The sequence below is a fragment of the Lepidochelys kempii genome, chromosome 1, assembly GCF_965140265.1.
Source record: "Lepidochelys kempii isolate rLepKem1 chromosome 1, rLepKem1.hap2, whole genome shotgun sequence".
NCBI lineage: Eukaryota > Metazoa > Chordata > Testudines > Cheloniidae > Lepidochelys > Lepidochelys kempii.
In genome coordinates this window covers 147,779,285-147,798,872 of record NC_133256.1, presented here as the reverse complement: position 1 = coordinate 147,798,872, position 19,588 = coordinate 147,779,285, and the positions used below count along the sequence as shown (strand labels likewise).

The window sequence follows — 19,588 nt, the reverse complement described above, 5'->3', positions numbered from 1 at the left end:
ATAACACCATCCACTTATAGCTGCTGTTAGCTTAAGAAAATGTTGCTTTATTGTTGGAACAACATACTCAAAAATGGTGATAAAACCCCTACCCACAAACAGGAAGTAAAAAGAGTGAAACAGGTATCCAGCCCATAATATTCTGAGTCACTCAATTAGCTCTTTAATAGCCACTTTACTAATCAAAGAATTAATTCCATCATATAGTTAAACTTCTGGTTATATGTATATTTGGCAATCAGATGTATCAAAAAGTATAACCATGATGTTCCTATCATTTAATTACTGTCACTATATCTAAATAAGAACATGCACAAAAGCAAATAAGAACATGCACACTCATCATCATTACAAGCATGCATATAAAATCTGACATAAAAGGAATCTTTTAAGGGTTTGGTTTAAATATACATTCAAAATTTTGACAAAGAAACTGCAAAACTCCATTTAGCTTCCCCTTTTCTGTAACTTTCACTTCATGCAGGTATCTCACCCCTTGAGTCTAGCTTTACATTTTCAGGTTTGGATACTACCCAAAACATAAAATGCAAATCAAAGCTGCAAAGCTGCTTATTTTTTTGTGCAAGTCATACAAAATAACTGAATTTTAATCATGTGAAACTCAGTGATCAGTATACTCAAACTATACATATCTTCTGATTATGCCCATATCCAAATCTTAAGCTAGTTATTCAACAACATGCAAGAAAGAAGGAGAACTCTGAAACTATATTGTTATATATAAATTGCAGATGCTTACAGGCCAACATTTTTCTATTTTTTTTCCCCGGATTAGTTTTGTTCAGTAGACCTGTGCCTAAAAAAAAAGTGAAAGATCTTACTGAACTTCACCTTGTAATGTAGATATATATGAACACCATTGTATATACTCCTTGAGAAGAATGCAGTGGATACGGGGTTTGGAGCAAGATTTGGTTTTGGTTGACTTTTTTTTTTTAAACCCTACTTAACCCTATGATGTGACCTAAGCCTTTTTCCTTAGTTTGAAACATTAATCTTCTAGTGACATACACGTTGCTGCCGCATTAATCAAGTTAATAGGAAAAGGATTTGCCTCTATTTGTAAATGCTTTTAAAGGTTCATACGTTTTTCTTGTCATCATCGTAGAATAATATAATTTTTAAATTTATCGTCTAGAATCACAGCAAGAGACATTTGAGAATGTGATTCTAATTATTAATAATATTATTTATTTGTTTATTTTACTTTGGAAGTTTACCCTGGTTTGTGAAACCCCCATTGCTGCTCAGTATTTTTCATGTTCACCTGCTTCTTTTTCCTGTGGTGAAGTCTACATATTACATCAGACTGCATGAAGTTTTGGTTAATCCTATCATCTTATCCTCCATAGCAAAGGACAAATGTCAGATTTTCAAGGGAAGAAGTATGTATTCATGCAGAACTAGCCTGCCAATCACCAGGTGCATTTTCCAGTGAAGAAAACAAAAACACTGTTTGCTAATGCTGAACTACACAGTACATTTCTGCTGAAATGGAGATGTAGCTGCATTACCATCTGCATATTTCGCTGCGTGATCAGGGAAGCTAGTTTATTTTTATTTTACCAAATAATTCTGATGCATACACCCTTGAAGCATGTTAAATGGAAAGGTTTGTCCTTAATTCATTTTAATTTAACTATTGGATATGAACCTTAATGCTCTAAAACTTGCATAATTAGGGTTTGAGGTCTGCTGATTAGTGCAGTTACACAGTAGGAAGTTCTTGTTATGTCTTACTGTTGCTACAAACAGGTAGACCATTAAATTTTTTTCTCCCGAAGACAATCAAGAAAGGAAAGAAAAGTTCATTAAAATTTCATATAAGAGAAATGTGCTGAATGGTTGAACCAACTTGAACTGTAATTAAAGCTGAACCAAGCCCGTGTTACTGTTTCTGCTAATCTGCAGAAATATTATATAGTACTGCATATTCTCATGAGGAAGTGATGCTTTAGTGGTTACAGTAAAAAGCTGGTATCTAGAAAATCTTCGGTTCAAATCCAGCCTGAACTGATCACTTATTGTGTGACCTTCGGCAAGTCACTTCACCTTTTTTTGCTTCAATCAGCTCAGCTAAAAAACATTGGGTGAAAACAGCAGGCCTTTACTGAAGTGTATATATACAAACCAGGCTGGGTTTATAATCCCATTATCAGGAATGTTCTGGTTGGAGAATTTTTAGCATGTATGAAGCAATATTTACATAAATATAGGGACATATTCTCCATCCCATACACCATTTTTATACTTTTATCAACTCCTTTGATTTCAGTGAAGTCACATCTCTGCAAAGGTGCTATAGAGAGGAGAATCTGGTTCATTGAATGTATGCTTCAATAAGCAGTAATTTTATGATGTAATAAGTGTTAATTCTTCAAAGACATAGTTTCCAATAAAGGATTATTACTGTTTCATAACGCTGTGAAGAGATTATAAATCCTGCAAGGACTGCTGTAATTAAGCATTTTTAAATTATTTTTAAAGATGTAGGGAAATTCTCAGGCAATACTTGGTTGAACTGGAGTTGAATCTGTGTAGACAAAACCAATGACTGTTTCAAATCTGCTTTAAAAGAAGGTTGAAAAAAGATTTAAAACATATAAGCAACTTCTAATCTTTGGGAAGCCTGGAAATTAATGTTTTGCTTTAATACATGTGTATCTATTGTGACAAAATCAGACCAGTCAGTTCTGAAAAGGTGACTGAAGACAGATAAATCAGTCATAGAATGTTAAAGCCTTTTTTCCTATGAACTGAAAAGAGATTACCTTAGGTTAATTATAGACACCTGAGTCCAATTAAGGGCAGCGTATAACCTTTAAAAACCTCTTCCAAATGGGAGAGAGGAGAGAGAAAAGGTGAGAAACAAGCTGGAGAAGGTTTGTGTGCAGCAAAAGGAAAAGACATCTCCTAGGTAAAGAGCTGTTTCCCTCTGTAAGGGAAACCTGGTGTTTATTTGTGTTTGGGGAACGGGGCCTTGGTTCCCAGCATAGCTGAGCCCAGAATAAGTTGGAAAGGGTGACCAGCGATTGGTAGCCAGCATAAGAAGTGGCACTCCTCCAGTGGGAATTAGGAAATACATTTTTATTTGTGTGTATGTATTTAAAGAAACCTCCGAGGTCAGCCCTATGGCCTATCCTGTAAACAAAACAACAACACAGAATTAAGTCTTTAAACTTATTTTATTGATCTCAAAGACAGAAAATATTTGCCAAGGTGTGTTAGGCACTGTGATTATTTCTAATTTATACTCATTACTATTATGCATTCTAATTAATGCACTGGCAGTCCAGTAATGATGGCACTGGGATTTTATAATTAAGAATTGAACCTTTGGAGCAAGATTGATTTACTCCTGCACTATTCAGCACTATTCTTCTCTATTGCAGTCCATTCAGTTTCAGTACCAGAGGTTATAAAGCAGAGGGATTGCCCAACCAGAAGTAGGATATGAAATTAAGTAAAGACAAATTTAATCTGAAATTTAAGAAAAAAAATCCTAAAACTGATATTTGACTGTAAAAGAGTCTCCTTAGGAAATAGTGAAAACCTGCTTAAGTCACATAAAACTAGACACAATATTCTGTACACAACAGTCTTGCCCTCTTCCAGGGAAGGGACAAGCTAGATCTCTTCTATTTTGTACAATTCTATTATAAAAAGTAACAAGTATAACTTACAACAGGAAAAAGAAAGATTTTTTGTTAGAAATAATTTTGTAACTAAAAGGATTAAACAGTTAAAAAAAAAAGTTGTAACGAGAGATTGTGGAATTGCTATCATGGAAGACACTGAAGTCTCTGGGACTTACCTAGCTTTTAAAGACAGATTTGTCTGATAAAAGATTTGATTGCTGTGGTATTGTGTTTTCAGAATGGAAATGCCAGATGGCATTAGCAAGAAAACTTCCATACCAGATCCAACTGCTCGGGCATTAATATAATATTTTAGCTTAGAGTATAGTAGTGAGTATAAATTAAATAGAAAAACACTGAATCACAGTGGCTAATGTAGCTTGTAATATATTTTCTGTCAGTGAGACCAACAAAATAAAATGTGCTAAAAAAATTTGTGCCAAATGATTCATAGCCAAGGGCCAGAACACAGTCAAAATAATAGATGTGCTCTAAATAAATAAATTAATTTCCTGGACTGTTATAGTAAGAAGGATATCGTGTCAACGTCTGAGTCATACAGTGTTCCCACTTGCGAAAATTAAGCAACCTAACTTCCTTCTTTTATAGGGTTTCTGTGAGTTATTAAGATCACCTTGGGGATTTATATATCCAGCGTGAAATCATACAGAATCTTTCATCCATCATGTCTTGCTTGTGAAATTTTTAAAGCAAATATAATAATGACTGATGCAATTAAAATATTATCCTCAATACTATTTTAGTCACGGTCTTAGTGCTCTTGCAAAATGAACAAAAACAGCTTAATTTGATGTATACTAGTACTACTTCATCATTATAAAATATAATTGAAGAAGCCTAAACACCACATTTTCAAAGGAAGCCCTCACCATACGGTTTCGTGTTCAAGCTTTCCTTGCTCCTACTTAGCCTTTATTTATTTATTTATAAGAATGTCCACAAAATTGCTTTTTAAAGAAAATGTTAGAGAACATACAAAAGGATCAGAATGACGTTTGCTGAAGACCTGACGCTATATATCTGCACATACACTTACACTCACAGACTATGTTAATGGAATGTTATTTATGTTGTAAAGTTAAACCCTCAAAAGTTAGAAAATGCCAGACTTACGATTGTCTGCAAAAGCTTAATTCTGCACTATTGTGCATCCAACATGTGGACTTAATGTAGCAGAGGTCCTTGTTATACCAATAAAATAAAATCCAGCAGGATCTTATTAAAGGGGAAAAGGCAAAATGCCACATTTATGGTGAATACAGAAAGAATCATAGTAAGCAGTTAGTTATAGCTATAACATTCCATTCAATTTCATATTTATTCACACATTCGTTCATACACACACACACACACACAGGTTCTGCAAGGTTGTTATCATAGTTGCCAGCCTTAGAGTTGCTTGTGCCAAGCCACTGGCCAGGTGGCCTAGACATGAGGAGAGAGCAGGGTCTTGTCAGATACACATCTGATGCTCCTGGAAGTTGGTTTGCAGAATCAGACCCCAAAGTTCTCAATTTCTAGATTCCATATTTATAGGAATTTATTCCTATGCCAGTCTATGGGAGTTGCTTCATCATGCTGTTGCTGAATCAGTCAGCAGATGGCGCATTCCTGACGGCTCCATGTTGTTCTTCCGTTTTCCCATCCTTGAGGCTGTTGGGTGGATTCCAGTCTGCCCTCCGGGGTCATCTGGTTGTCTCCACTCTGCGCATTCTTCGGCCGATCATACTGAACTCCTAGGCTGGCACCTCCCTGATCATTCATGTATTATCTACAGCAAGCATCCATCCAGATACATCCTCTATCTCTATTTTAATCACAATTGTTAACAAAGCAAGATAAATACAACAAAAGGGTGTATTCTGTGTGCTGTTTCTGTTGTTACAAAGTATTGCTTTGAGTCTCTCTCTGTGTGAGTAGTTGTTGTTACAAAGTATTGCTTTGAGAACAGACTCTGTTTTAGGATGTACTAACACAATTAGCAGCTTGCAAGTTTCACACAGAGCAGAAGAGAAACAGTAAAAACAAGAGACCAAAAACCAAGAGACCTCTTAATTAGTAATACCCTGGAATTTAAACTATGGAGAATCAAACTCATTTGTGATTTTAATACAGAACTTCTTTAATATGATCCAACATAACATCCTGTTGAAAAAAATGTATATGATTATGTACTTAATGTCTTTATCATAATACACAAGGTAACTGAATTAATGTTATCTGAGCAACTATAACTTGTTATTTCCTAACTTTGAGTGCTTGACTCTGCAATCTAAAAATGCATTCTTTTAACATAGTTTTGTGTGTAATTGTCATGGTGTTTCTTTGAGAAAAAGACTAACAAATACTCATGTGACAGTGTGAACCCATTCTTATGAATCATCAACAGAGTTTGAACCATGAGCCTTCATCACCACAGCACTGAATGATATTACTTAAGCTACAGGACTAAGCACATTAGCTGGCAGTAGGAGAAGATTGTTATTGCAGATGCTAGGCTGAGATGCGGGGTCTAGGGAGTGGTTGGGAGGAAGCCCCACATGGCCAGGCTGTCTTTATCTGCCTGAACAATTGGTATGTACTTAAATTATGGCACCACCAGTCATGGATTCAACCACTTTTTTTCTATATGTCTAAATTAATTTTGTGTTTAAGCATCCATAGCCAAATTGCACAGAGGGATGTAAATCCACTCAGAATTTGTCCCACATTTTGAAATATATTCTTCCATTCACTACTAAATGTTCAGAGAATGTAATAAATGAGTGTCAATTTGTTGACTGACAGTAGTCAGTGGCCAAAATTAGCAGATTTTGAAAGACGCTTGCTGAGTTTTAAGTAATATAAATATACCAAATGTTGCAAAGGGGTCATTACACGTGTATCTCAATCTCACTATATATATAAAATCTGTTAAAAGTACATCAATTTTTTTGCGCTAATGTAAAAAAATGCTAAAGTTGTCTGATTTATTACTGTGGAAAAATATACACAGAGTAACAGTGCATGGAGATGGGGGGAATTCTGAATTTCATATTTTAAAAAATGACTAGATAAATAAAATTATGTAGTAACTGAAGGAAGTAAATTTTCAGTGAAAGCCAAGTATATAAACATACTGAGGGTCCTGGCCTGTCCAGAATTTCTAATGAAATGTATAGGATGGAATTTTGGCCCCACTGAAATCAATGGGAGTTTTGCTGTTGATTTCAGTACAGTTGTGCAAGCTGTCTTATCTTACTCAGGGTCAGCATTTGGGAGCAGGTGTTGCTTAATTACCTTTGGTGGAATGAGCAGTCTGTTATTTCTTACAGTGGTTAACATATGAGATTGGTACTTTTTGTTATTGTCTGAGTTCCCAGAGCACAGGATGAACACTTGGTAACTGGAACAGCAGCTTTTTATATTTGAAGGGGAAAAATTGGTCGAGATCTCAGTATTTGAGAGAGAGAGAGAAAGAGAGATGACTCCAGCTCTGCTCAGCTTAGAAGCTCAACAGACTAGAGTTTGAGTCACAACTTGAAGGGCATATCTGACTTTGAACAGAAGTTTTAATTAGTGGAGATTTGACTTTATAGTGTAAAGATTATCTGCCTGCTTAAAAGTTAAATTGTGATTAGACAAAGCTTCTAGTTCCAGCTGGGATTGATGTTTATATATTATGGAGGTGATGGCCATCAAGATTGCCCTGAGTTTTTCATATATATAGAAAATTACAGTCATAAGTAATAATGAACATGTCTCAAAAGTTTCATTCAAAACGTGTTCAAACTCTGGATTGGCTGAACCATTCAGACAAAAAAGAAACTGACCTGAGCCTTCACACAAAGCTGAAGTCAAGGAGTATTCTTTGTTTAAAATAAGTTGTGTATGTGCCTCCCCCCCCCCCCCCCACCTCCAAAAGGCAGAAGAGATCAAATAGTGCTGGAAAAGATTGTCTTTGCATTTCTTCCAGACTAACTGGAAGCTGGCAAAATCTCAAACCTCTGTTTCAAGTCCGATAGAACTGAAATTTAGAAAAGATTGTTCATATTCCCTTAATAGTCTTTAAATTTTGTCACATAACTTTCTTCCTCAATGCTTACATAATTTGGTAGAACATTTAAAACTGCTTATCCTTATCTGAAATGTAATTGTAAAAACTTATTTTTGAGGGAAAAAATGGTATCAGATTATTAACTCAATGCAATGTATGCATCAAATAGCTGCTATGCAGTAAGTTAAAACCATCTGCTTAATGCACTTGGGGATGCTGTTGTACCAATGGGAGTAATTTTTCTCCTTACTTTCTATATTTGCCAAGCTTTGCTTTTACTGAAAACACATTAATATGAGCTTAATAATGTGGTGCAGATTGGCTGTAAATTTGGTTCTATGTCAATAAGGACATTGACTGGCCTTTTGGATGCAGGCAGTTTTGGTTGACAGGTTTGTGCCTCTCCCTCTCTTGATGGCCTGAGGCTCTGCTCCTTTGTGTATTTAGGTATTCATGAAAATTCCCCAGTTCCTGCTCTCTTATTGTTGACTGCTCATTATTGCTGCTGTCTCCTCCACTCCCTTTATTTTGTATGTCATTCCGAGCATTTTTTAACCATCTCACCATTTGGAGTTTTGCCATTTTGAGTTAGGTCTTTGTTCCCTAAACAAATAAAAGGTGCAGGCCTGCATTGTTTGAGCAGCAGCAACCAGCTTTGGGTCAGAAAGGAATTTGCCCTAATAACTGGTTAGCTGGGACAGTAAATTGAGCCATCTCCTGAGAATTCAGCAAATCCTAGGTGTGGCTACTGTTAGTGCTGTATTTCTGTTTGTCACTTCATACTAGTTTACATAGGGCTTATATTTGGGGGTTTTCCCTTGCTGACCTTCTTGCATCTTTATTGCAAATTTTAGTCAGAATAAAAGATTGGGAAATCTTGCATGTCATTTTAAATCTAAGCACATAACAGGAATGAGAGGGCCAATGACCTGTTGGGAGGCTGGGCTGTACCCCTATGTGCATATTTAGGACATCCCAGGTTTGATCTTCATTCTTACTGTGAAAAATGGGCCATTTGGGGAATTTTAGTCTGCAGATAGGACTAAGAGGCCAGGGTTACAGCTGAAAAAGACTGCATTGGATGCTGGGGGTGGGAAGGTTCCCACAGTATTTAAAACTAATAATATTGCTATTCCTTTAGGGTTGTGATACTGTCATGACAAAATACTGAAATTTTCAGTTTAGTTATCCTATAATGTTGATTTGCATGGTGTTTTAATAGATAATGTTTTCTTATTTAAAAAATAGCTTTTAGGCTTTTGTCTTAAATAATAAAACTTCTGAACATCATAAAAGTTGAACATCTTCCATGATACATTAGAACTATGTACTGTAATGGCAAGTAATACACACTCTTTGAAATTAAGGTATTGGTCAAAAGCTACTCTGAGGATATGAGACATCCTTAAAATGTCTTTAGAGCTGGAAGAGTATTTAATTTTCGACTATTCTGCAGAGTAATAGCATAATAGCGAAACTGTGAAGTTGTTGGGTTTTTTTCCCTATTAGTATCCTGTTTTAACATTTTGCGTTGTAAGATCATAATGTGGAGACAAATATAATTTTTGATTTCTTGAGGTGTTCTATTTCCAGGCGGCTGCTCATATTTACTAAGTAATCATCCTGGGTACACTTTCCACAGGCAACACAGAAGGAGATTGAAAAACGCCAGCTCCATCTAAAGAGCATCAGTGATCTAGGAGAGGGTTTGAGGATGGTGCTTAAGGAAAAAGAAGGTCTAGTGGATGATAAGCTCAGCCTCCTGAAAAGTAACTGGATAGCAGTAACTTCACGAGCTGAGGAGTGGTTCAACCTATTATTGGTAAGAAAAGAAGTATTTGTGCTTCTAGTTCACCAAACCATACTAAACCTAAGTATATGATAGTTGTGGATGCCAATCTTATGGGCTCAACCCCATTACATTGCACTTTTAGGTCCCGTTAGAAGACATGTATAGATGTGTGCATTGTCTCCAGATTCTCTGTCGATATGTCCACTGAACTCAGTGGTGTTTGTGGGTTGTAAACAAAGACTTTTGATGGTTGTATGTGTGCAGAGTAACAAATATATAGACACCCACTGCTGGCATCTCTTCTTTTCTGCCTCACCAAGGGTCTGGGCTGTGCCCTGCTGTTGAGTCAGCGAGGCAAACAGGCAGTATTGGGAAGAGGAAGTATCTTAGGGAACTGGTCAACTCTTGTTGTAGCTCTCTGCACTATGCCAGATTCGGGAGTAGGTTAAAAATCTTAAATTCAGCTGGGAAATGTCATTTGCTCACACAGATAATAGGGATGGGTGTGTGTGAGAGAGAGAGATGCCGGGTTTTAGAAGCTGTATTTGTATGACTTTAGGGATTGATAAAAAAATGAGACAATGATCCAAATTTTCCAAAAGAAAGCATTTTAAAATTCTTCCTTAGTCAAAATGAGGAATTTTAAATAGCCATTCAGTTTGCTTTCGAAGAGGCTGGGGACTAAATTCACTCATGTAGGTGCAATAACCAGAGATTTTAGTCCAAGTCAAATTGAAAAACCCACTTTTACCCTAAATATGTCACTAGTGTGCTACTGTGATACATAGAAATATTTAAATACTGCCAATAGATATAAACACACATACATATATTTGAGAGAGAGAGAGCTACTGGAAAAAAGTAATTAATTTCAGCTTTATAATGTATGTAATGTTTGCCACAGTTTGCATAATCATGGCTTTCTTTAATTTCAGGTCTGATTTTTTTTTAATATATGCTACTTACTGTTTTCCACACACAGGAATATCAAAAGCAAATGGAGATGTTTGATCAGAATGTAGCTAACATCACAACCTGGATGTATCGTGCTGAAATATTATTGGATGAATCTGAAAAACAAAAATCTCCGCAAAAAGAGGAAGTTCTTAAGGTAACACATGCAGTTTTCTGGAAAGTATTTATTATATTATTCTAAAAAAACTACATACATTGAGCTTTTTACCCTAGAGGTTTTACAGCGCAACATGAAAGATAGTTGAAACATTATTTTTCTCTTGACAAAACTATCCTCCAACAGCTTATAAATTGCTTAATAATATCATAATGAATAGCAAAAGTAAGCCCTGCAGTTGAAAAAATTAAATATGTTATTTTAAGGCTTGGGAACTTCATAGTGAGCAGAACACTTAGTCTTAAGCCTATCTCTGCTGAAAACTATTACCTCAAATGCATCTGTTTAAAAAAGAAAATTTGTTATCTCTGTGCTTCTTTTCCTCTCTGTTCCTTCTTTTGTGAATCATTGTGTGCTTGCTATTCATATCATATTAATATTTTAGCTTACCAAACACTGATTGCACTGGAACATACAACTGAGAAGAATCCTAGCTGAAGTGGCTTATTTATAGAAGGGATATTTTGTAGCAGATACAATGCATGTACAGGTCCCCATTGCAAACAACAAATCTGCCCTCAGATCCAGGGCAGGATTTAGCACTATGATATCATCAGATCCAATTTATTAAAAATTGACATGCACTGTAAAGCATATGAGGCTCAGAGTTTTCATCCAGTCTAAGACTTTTTTTTTCATACTTGAGGCTGTATTCTGCCTTGAGTTATGCTCTGTATTGATTGATGTCCCCTGAATGAATTTGTGTGACATTTAGTCACCTGGACTTGACCGTGCTTTGACAACATAGTCAGTACATGCTAATTGAGGAACAGTTTGCAAAATCTAAATGGACTGTCTTGCTGACACTAGCATGCTACAATTTGCTAAAGGGAAACTTCACAAATTTCAAGGCAGCCGTAATTTTCAAACCAACATTTATTCAGAGAATAAATCAATGCCTCATAACATTGATCTTAGCAGGGCAGTCTTTTTAATAGGATGAGCAATTTTGCCAATGTAAGGTATAAAGTACAATTATCCTTTCCATCAATAGAGGCATAACCTCCTATTACACAAAGTCATTTCTTATAGACAATGCAATGCAAATCCTAAAGCCCAATTATGTTTCAAATCGCCAGTGTTTTAGCCTACACTTACATACTTTTGCCTGTTTTGGGCAATACCTTCAAGATTCCAATAGCAGAAGCAGGTGATTTTGCTCATCTTTTCCTTTCTGGGCATTTAACATAGCATTTTTCTCATCATGAGCAATAGTGCTGGAGCACTACAGCATGAATAGAACTATTTTACAGCATGAGAATTAGCAATGCTACATGGTGGTGTAGACTGCCCCGTTGTTATTGAATACCTCCCTGTAGTCAAGAACATATATGGTCAAAAATAATTAATCTATGTACCCATGGTTCAAAATCATAAATCGGAGTTTACCAAAACTAACAGCCTGTCTAGAGAAAAGCTGGAAATATGTTCTCCATCATCTTCCAATAAGTGCTACTGTAGCTCATTAATAAAGTGGATACATACATCCTCTCTAAACCTGAGGGCTACACTATCAGGATAGATTAGCTATCCGGAGCTCCCCAATTATATATGAATGCTCACACAGTTATCTAAATTTGCTTTTTGGTTTTGCTTCCTATTATTTGCACACTGTCTCTCTCACTCTATCTTTGCATTTATTACTAACTTCAAGCCCTGTCTCTTGCTCATGGACTGTAGCGCTTAAAGGCTGAGCTGAATGATATGCATCCAAAGGTGGACTCTGTGCGTGACCAGGCAGTAGACTTGATGACAAACCGTGGAGATCACTGCAGGAAAGTAATAGAGCCTAAAGTGTCAGAGCTCAACCAGCGATTTTCAGCCATATCACAAAGAATTAAGAGTGGAAAGGTAGGAGGAACTGCTCCCATGTGGAGACGCATGCTAAGTGGTGCTTTACGAAAGGTGCATGGTCCTACATAGGGGGAACCACATTCCCCCCCCAAACACATTTTTCAAAGGAACAATAAAAAGATACATAATTAAAATGTAAATATTAAGAATGTGGGAAGGAAAAGTGAGTTGGGGTGTGTGTTTGTTTGGTGTGGGGATGGGGGTGGAGGAGGAGTTTCTCATGTTTATTCTGTTACCATTTCATGGATAAGTATTTTCATGAGCTTGTAACTCATATTTTAAAATGTATTAAAGAATTAAACAAAGCATACAAGGTATCTACTGAGGAACAAAGTTTATTAAACACAGAGAGACATCTTCTGCCTTTTTAAATTATAAGGAGTGAAAACTTGGCCTCACTTCAGTGGGGCTAGAATTTCACCCTGGAGTGCAAATTAGTAGTTATAGACTATAGCAGTGGAATAATTATTTCTTAAGCATATAGATCACCATTGGAACTCCTATGACTTTTGGTCTTCCCACAACTTAAAATGACCTTTCTCTTCGTGTGATTTTTTCAATTACATTTATCCAGTCTTTTTCTTTTAAACTCTGACTCAAAAAAGTTATTTATATTTTCAGCAACTTCACTTGGACTACTCATCTGCTTAAAGTTAGGTGCTGGTTTAAGTACTTTGCTGAATGTGGGCTTAATGTGGAAGAAGTAATTTTTAGTCACATTTTGGCCGGGTATGTGTGGTGTGGAAACAGGGCCGACTCCAGGCACTAGGTTTCCAAGGAGGTACTTGGGGCGGCATTCAGAATGGGGCAGCAGTCCGTGTCCCGTGGTGGCAATTCGGTGGCAGCTCTGCTGCTCTTCCTGCAGCGGTGGCTTTTGGGCGGCAGCTCCGCCGCTCTTGCGGCGGCGGCAATTCAGCGGTGACTGCTCGGGTGGCAAAATTGGTAGAGCCGTCCCTGTGTGGAACATGGCTCAAAAATTACCTAATCTACATTAAGAAAAGGAGGACTTGTGGCACCTTAGAGACTAACCAATTTATTTGAGCATAAGCTTTCGTGAGCTACAGCTCACTTCATCGGATGCATACTGTGGAAAGTGCAGAAGATCTTATTATATACACACAAAGCATGAAAAAATACCTCCTCCCATCCCACCCTGGTAATAGCTTATCTAAAGTGATCATTCTCCTTACAATGTGTATGATAATCAAGTTGGGCCATTTCCAGCACAAATCCAGGTTTTCTCACCCCCTCCCCCCCCACACACAAACTCACTCTCCTGCTGATAATAGCCCATCCAAAGTGACCACTCTCCTTACATTGTGTATGATAATCAAGGTGGGCAATTTCCAGCACAAATCCAGGGTTTAACAAGAATGTCTGGGGGAGGGGGGGGTAGGAAAAAACAAGGAGAAATAGGCTACCTTGAATAATGACTAAGCCACTCCCAGTCTCTATTCAAGCCTAAGTTGATTGGATCCAATTTGCAAATGAATTCCAATTCAGCAGTTTCTCACTGGAGTCTGGATTTGAAGTTTTTTTGTTGTAAAATAGCGACTTTCATGTCTGTAATCGCGTGACCAGAGAGATTGAAGTGTTCTCCGCCTGGTTTATGAATGTTATAATTCTTGACATCTGATTTGTGTCCATTTATTCTTTTACGTAGAGACTGTCCAGTTTGACCAATGTACATGGCAGAGGGGCATTGCTGGCACATGATGGCATATATCACATTGGTGGATGTGCAGGTGAATGAGCCTCTGATAGTGTGGCTGATGTTCTTAGGCCCTGTGATGGTGTCCCCTGAATAGATATGTGGGCAGAGTTGGCAACCGGCTTTGTTGCAAGGATAGGTTCCTGGGTTAGTGGTTCTGTTGTGTGGTATGTGGTTGCTGGTGAGTATTTGCTTCAGGTTGGGGGGCTGTCTGTAGGCAAGGACTGGCCTGTCTCCCAAGATTTGTGAGAGTGTTGGGTCATCCTTCAGGATAGGTTGTAGATCCTTAATAATGTGTTGGAGAGGTTTTAGTTGGGGGCTGAAGGTGACGGCTAGTGGCATTCTGTTATTTTCTTTGTTAGGCCTGTCCTGTAGTAGGTGACTTCTGGGAACTCTTCTGGCTCTATCAATCTGTTTCTTCACTTCTGCAGGTGGGTATTGTAAGAATGCTTGATAGAGATCTTGAAGGTGTCTGTCTCTGTCTGAGGGGTTGGAGCAAATGCGGTTGTATCGCAGAGCTTGGCTGTAGATGATGGATCGTGTGGTGTGGTCAGGGTGAAAGCTGGAGGCATATAGGTAGGCATAGCGGTCAGTAGGTTTCCGGTATAGGGTGGTGTTTATGTCACCATTGTTTATTAGCACTGTAGTGTCCAGGAAGTGGATCTCTTGTGTGGACTGGACCAGGCTGAGGTTGATGGTGGGATGGAAATTGTTGAAATCATGGTGGAATTCCTCAAGGGCTTCTTTGCCATGGGTCCAGATGATGAAGATGTCATCAATATAGCGCAAGTAGAGTAGGGGCATTAGGGGACGAGAGCTGAGGAAGCGTTGTTCTAAATCAGCCATAAAAATGTTGCCATACTGTGGGGCCATTACCAGCAGGAGAGTGAGTTTGTGTGTGTGTGTGGGGGGGGGGGGGGGTTGAGAAAACCTGGATTTGTGCTGGAAATGGCCCAACTTGATTATCATACACACTGTAAGGAAAGTGATCACTTTAGATAAGCTATTGCCAGCAGGAGAGTGGGGTGGGAGGAGGTATTTTTTCATGCTTTGTGTGCATATAATAAGATCTTCTGCACTTTCCACAGTATGCATCCGATGAAGTGAGCTGTAGCTCACGAAAGCTCATGCTCAAATAAATTGGTTAGTCTCTAAGGTGCCACAAGTACTCCTTTTCTTTTTGCGAATACAGACTAACACGGCTGCTACTCTGAAACTAATCCACATTAGAGCATCATGCATCCTTGGTAGCAGCATGGAAGAGGAAGCAGAGTACATCTCCAACTCAGGGCAGGTGGAAATGCAAGGGCAAGGAATAGATGGAACCTTCTCTCCTCCCCGAAACCCGAATGAACAATTTGTTGTAGCTGCTCCACTGTGTCAGGAAACATGTTCTGGCTGAGCTTAGACTTGCTACAGTTTATTCCTCCCATGTGGAAGAACCAAGAGGGAGTTTGTAATTCTGAGTCACAATCTTCCTCCCACGCTGCAATGATCTGCTGCCCCTTGCTCCAGGCAAATTGGATAAACATTATCTATTCCTTTGGTATTAAACAAAAAAAGCAAAACAAAAACTTGCAGTTATAACAATAAGCTATATACATGTGAGTTTTTTGTAAGACTGTTCTAAATATGTACCTGCATTAAGGCAGAGGATTAATTTTAATTGTTAATATATCATCATAGTTCAGTACCACAGAGCTGCTTGGTATAGAGTTGTTTAAATTCATCTTTGATTAAAACTATTATGCTATAGGATTTTTACCTCTTTAGTTTATAATCATGTTTGCTTTTTGGATGATTTAAAGTGGATTTAAAGTCATTAAGGCCTGCAGGCATTTTAAGTAATGGGGCTTAGGAAAGGGAGAGAGATGTTAAAAATCTGATGGTGGTTAGGACACTATATAAATACAGTACTATTATATTACCAATGGGCTAAACTGTTTTTTTATCTGGGGAAAAAAATAAAGCATAAAACAATTAAAGAAAGTTAAAGTCCACGCTCTAGTGAAAAATTAATATAAAATAACAATCAAGACATAGGAGTTTATCATTCATAGTTTTACTCTCATCTCAAAAGCCCCACTGGGAGCATGGAATTTTCCCCTGGCTGAAAGGACTGTGGGGCTTGCTGCCAAACATGAGAGATTCCTGGGAATCCACAAAGATCTGCTGTAGGGTAGGGCTTATTGTTACCAAGGTCTGGTGCCTCTGCACTGGTCCAGTACCAGTGGCTTCCTGGAAACCAGACTTTATTGCTGTCATGTTATCATGGACCTCCAAACACCACAGGGAGGCTTTTGTGATATCCAAGGGAGGAGAAACAATTGCACAGAGGAGGACCCAGGGTCATTTCCACATGGAAGGGGAGAGATCCAGGCAAGATTGGCCCCTCCATGTTCAAGTGAAAGGGAGATGATCTGGGACAAATTCTGTTTTAAGTTCTCATCAGTGACCCCCCCCCTTGACATCACTGGACCCCTAACCCTGTATCCCAGATCTGAATTTAGCCTTATATCTTGAATGAGTGTCAGAAATATAAGAGAAGGAGAATGCCCTTGCATTCAAAAATAATTCTGTATTGAGATAGGATATACTGTGTCTACCCAAGGTATGTTAACATGAGATTTTGTGGAATGATCTATCCCCTGCTTTATACAAAAGTCTACATTGCTATATCTCTCTTCCACATTTTGTCTTCATCTTTATACCATAGAATAATTGACTGTGAATTAAAGGATGCTTTGTTTTTCATTGAGTCTTCCTGGTAATAAAATATAGAGGTTTTCATTTTGTAATATAATAGATTTTTGTGACTTTTTCTTGAATATTAAGTACAGTGCATACCTCTTTGGAAAGCAATTGCTGAAGTATAGAACTTATGGGTCAACATAGCCTTAGCTGTTGCGAAGTATTTGGGTCTGCATATGGTGACAGAATAGAACCTCACAGTGCCACACTAGAGAGATCTCTTGAGGCAATGGATCAGCAGTACCCTCTGAGTTCTCTTATAAACACAAAATGGAGGAAATTAATTGACAGCACCTGTATTTACCAGGGACTGCATCCATGTCAACAGCACCTGATGATATCAAAGGCAGCTAAGAAATCTAACAGAATCAGCAGGGGCATTTCTTCTTCATCCATCCTAGTGGGAGACCAATGACAAATGTAACCAACATATTCATTGTGCCATACCGAGGTTTATTATAGTTTGCTGTTGAAAATGGAAGTCACTGGTCATAAGAAAAGATGCATTACCATGAAAAAAAATATGAAATAATGCAGAGTTGGTTTCCCTTGGTGTTTGATTCCTTGAGAACTTTAAATGTAGTAATTATGGCATATTAAAGTGTGCTCTTTACTATTCTGTTTTGTCTTTCATAAGAAGTTATTGAGTCACATATTGAAGAATCAAGCAATTAACAGTAACTTTCAGTTTGCATCTTGCAATTCAGGACTTTTATGACAGTGTTAGCTCACAAAACATCTTAAATATAAAATCTATGGAAAAATGTTTCTGGGCTTCTCAAAATTGCTGTAGTTTGTTTTATAGCTTCCTGTTTTAGGAATTAATAATGAAGTCTCCCTTTGATATTAGGAGGCAGAGATTTGTTCAGAATTCATGAGAGTTGAGTTCATGGCTTCCTCACAGATCAATAGGAGACTAGACCCCAAAGCTATTTGAACATGATACTCTATTGTAGGCTGGGGGGGAGGGTGGAAATCAAAGCATACCTCATTTCAACAAGTGCTAATAATTTCCTGGTTTTATTATTTCTGTAGTCAATCATACATTTTTATCTGAGTGATTTCCAATTATGTCACTCTTCAAAGATGTGTAAAAGTTATTTCATAGTCTTCCCTGACCAAGAACACAATTGTTGTCAGTATGTTAGCTTGTTTGACCTAACTACATCTTTCCTTTGCTGTACTACACAACAGCAAATGTGTGTACTTTTTCAAAAATACATTTACTTTCCCATCAGTAATTGTGAACATTATGAATTTAAAGGAAATGAATGATAACTGCTGTGTGTGGATATATAGCAAAATAAGTTCAACATAAGGTTATGCCACTGAGTCAAAAAAAGTTCTGTTGATACATACTGCACAGCTGTACCATAAGGTGCATGTTGAATACATAGAGAAAATGTTGGAACATACTAATAAGCAATGCTAAAGTTTATAACTGCTTTCAGAATGCTGGTATAATCAGTATTTTTTCCTATCCCTACTATACTGGTCAACATCATCCTGAGCTTAAGAGGAGACTCTAAATGGCCTAGTAAAAAGTAGGTCCAACTTCTAATCACTTTTTTTTCATTTTGGTCATTATGGTACAAGTGTTATTGGGCTGATAGGAAATATTTACATCTTTATTGAAATACTAAAGGACCAATTATAAAAAATGTGTTCATCTTCCTCCAAATGTAGACTTGTTCTCTTCAGTATGGGATCAAGTGCTTTTTTCTGGCTGAGCACTTAATTTCTGAAGTAATGGGGATTCCCCACTTTGTTTGGAAAGCTATTTTACAATCAATTTGACCTCACTGTTTCCTGTTAACCTGCATTTTCCTGTGCTCATTTTTATCCAATTACTCCTGCTTACAAACAAAACCATTCCTCTTCAGCCTTGATGTTTGTACCATTCACATACTTGTGTCACATAAGTAGTCACATAAACCTAGACATATTTATTTTGTGTAATCTTGCCTTATAAGTCAATGTAATACATCAGTTATTTCTGTAATTTTTCTCTGAGTTACCTCCAGTTAGTCAACATCTTTCTCATAGTGAGATCCCCATGCCTGCATGCAGTCTCACTACTGTTCTAGAAGGGAACTGTCATCTTATTATTTATACTAGAGTAGATTTTAGAGGCCCCAAAGAAGATCAGGTACCCATTGTGCTAGGTGCCATACAGTCTCACAGAGACAGACCCTGCCATGAAAAGCTTACAATGTAAATAGACAAAGACATAAGAAAATAAGAACAGACAAAAAGTGTGAAGGTAACAGAGGCACAGGTGGGTGATATGTCTTGCCTATGGTCCCACAGCAGGTCAGTGGCAGAGTTAGGATTTAGAGCTCAGTTGTCTTGGGCCTCAGTCTAGTGCCCTATCCACTGGACCATGATGCCTCTCTAACTTGGCTAATCCATGACAAGACATTTCTGTTTGTGCAGTAGAAAACAAAATTGACTTTTTATATCCTATGACAGAATACTCACATGAGTTTCTCACAGAGTCATATGCTAAGTAACCAAATCCTAAATTCAGAGAGCTGTTTATTTTTTTGATGGTGTGACAGGGTCAGGCCAGATGGCTACAAGAAAGTGACAGAAGGCAGATATATTAGCCCCAGGTTAAGTAGGTCCCTTT

The 19,588-nt window shown here is 37.6% G+C and overlaps 1 protein-coding gene across 12 annotated transcripts in view; it reads left to right on the top strand.

Moving 5' to 3' along the window:
* The window catches only part of DMD (dystrophin), a 1,926,267-nt gene that overhangs the window by 812,631 nt on the left and 1,094,048 nt on the right, over nucleotides 1-19,588 (top strand). For 11 of the 12 annotated variants that reach the window (XM_073357918.1, XM_073357881.1, XM_073357898.1 and 8 more), the window contains 3 exons: nucleotides 9,359-9,538; nucleotides 10,491-10,619; nucleotides 12,321-12,491. In XM_073357918.1, the coding sequence (XP_073214019.1) occupies nucleotides 9,359-9,538; nucleotides 10,491-10,619; nucleotides 12,321-12,491 (480 nt within the window). The remainder of the gene's footprint in view (nucleotides 1-9,358; nucleotides 9,539-10,490; nucleotides 10,620-12,320; nucleotides 12,492-19,588) is intronic. The other variant, XM_073357947.1, reaches the window with a different exon arrangement.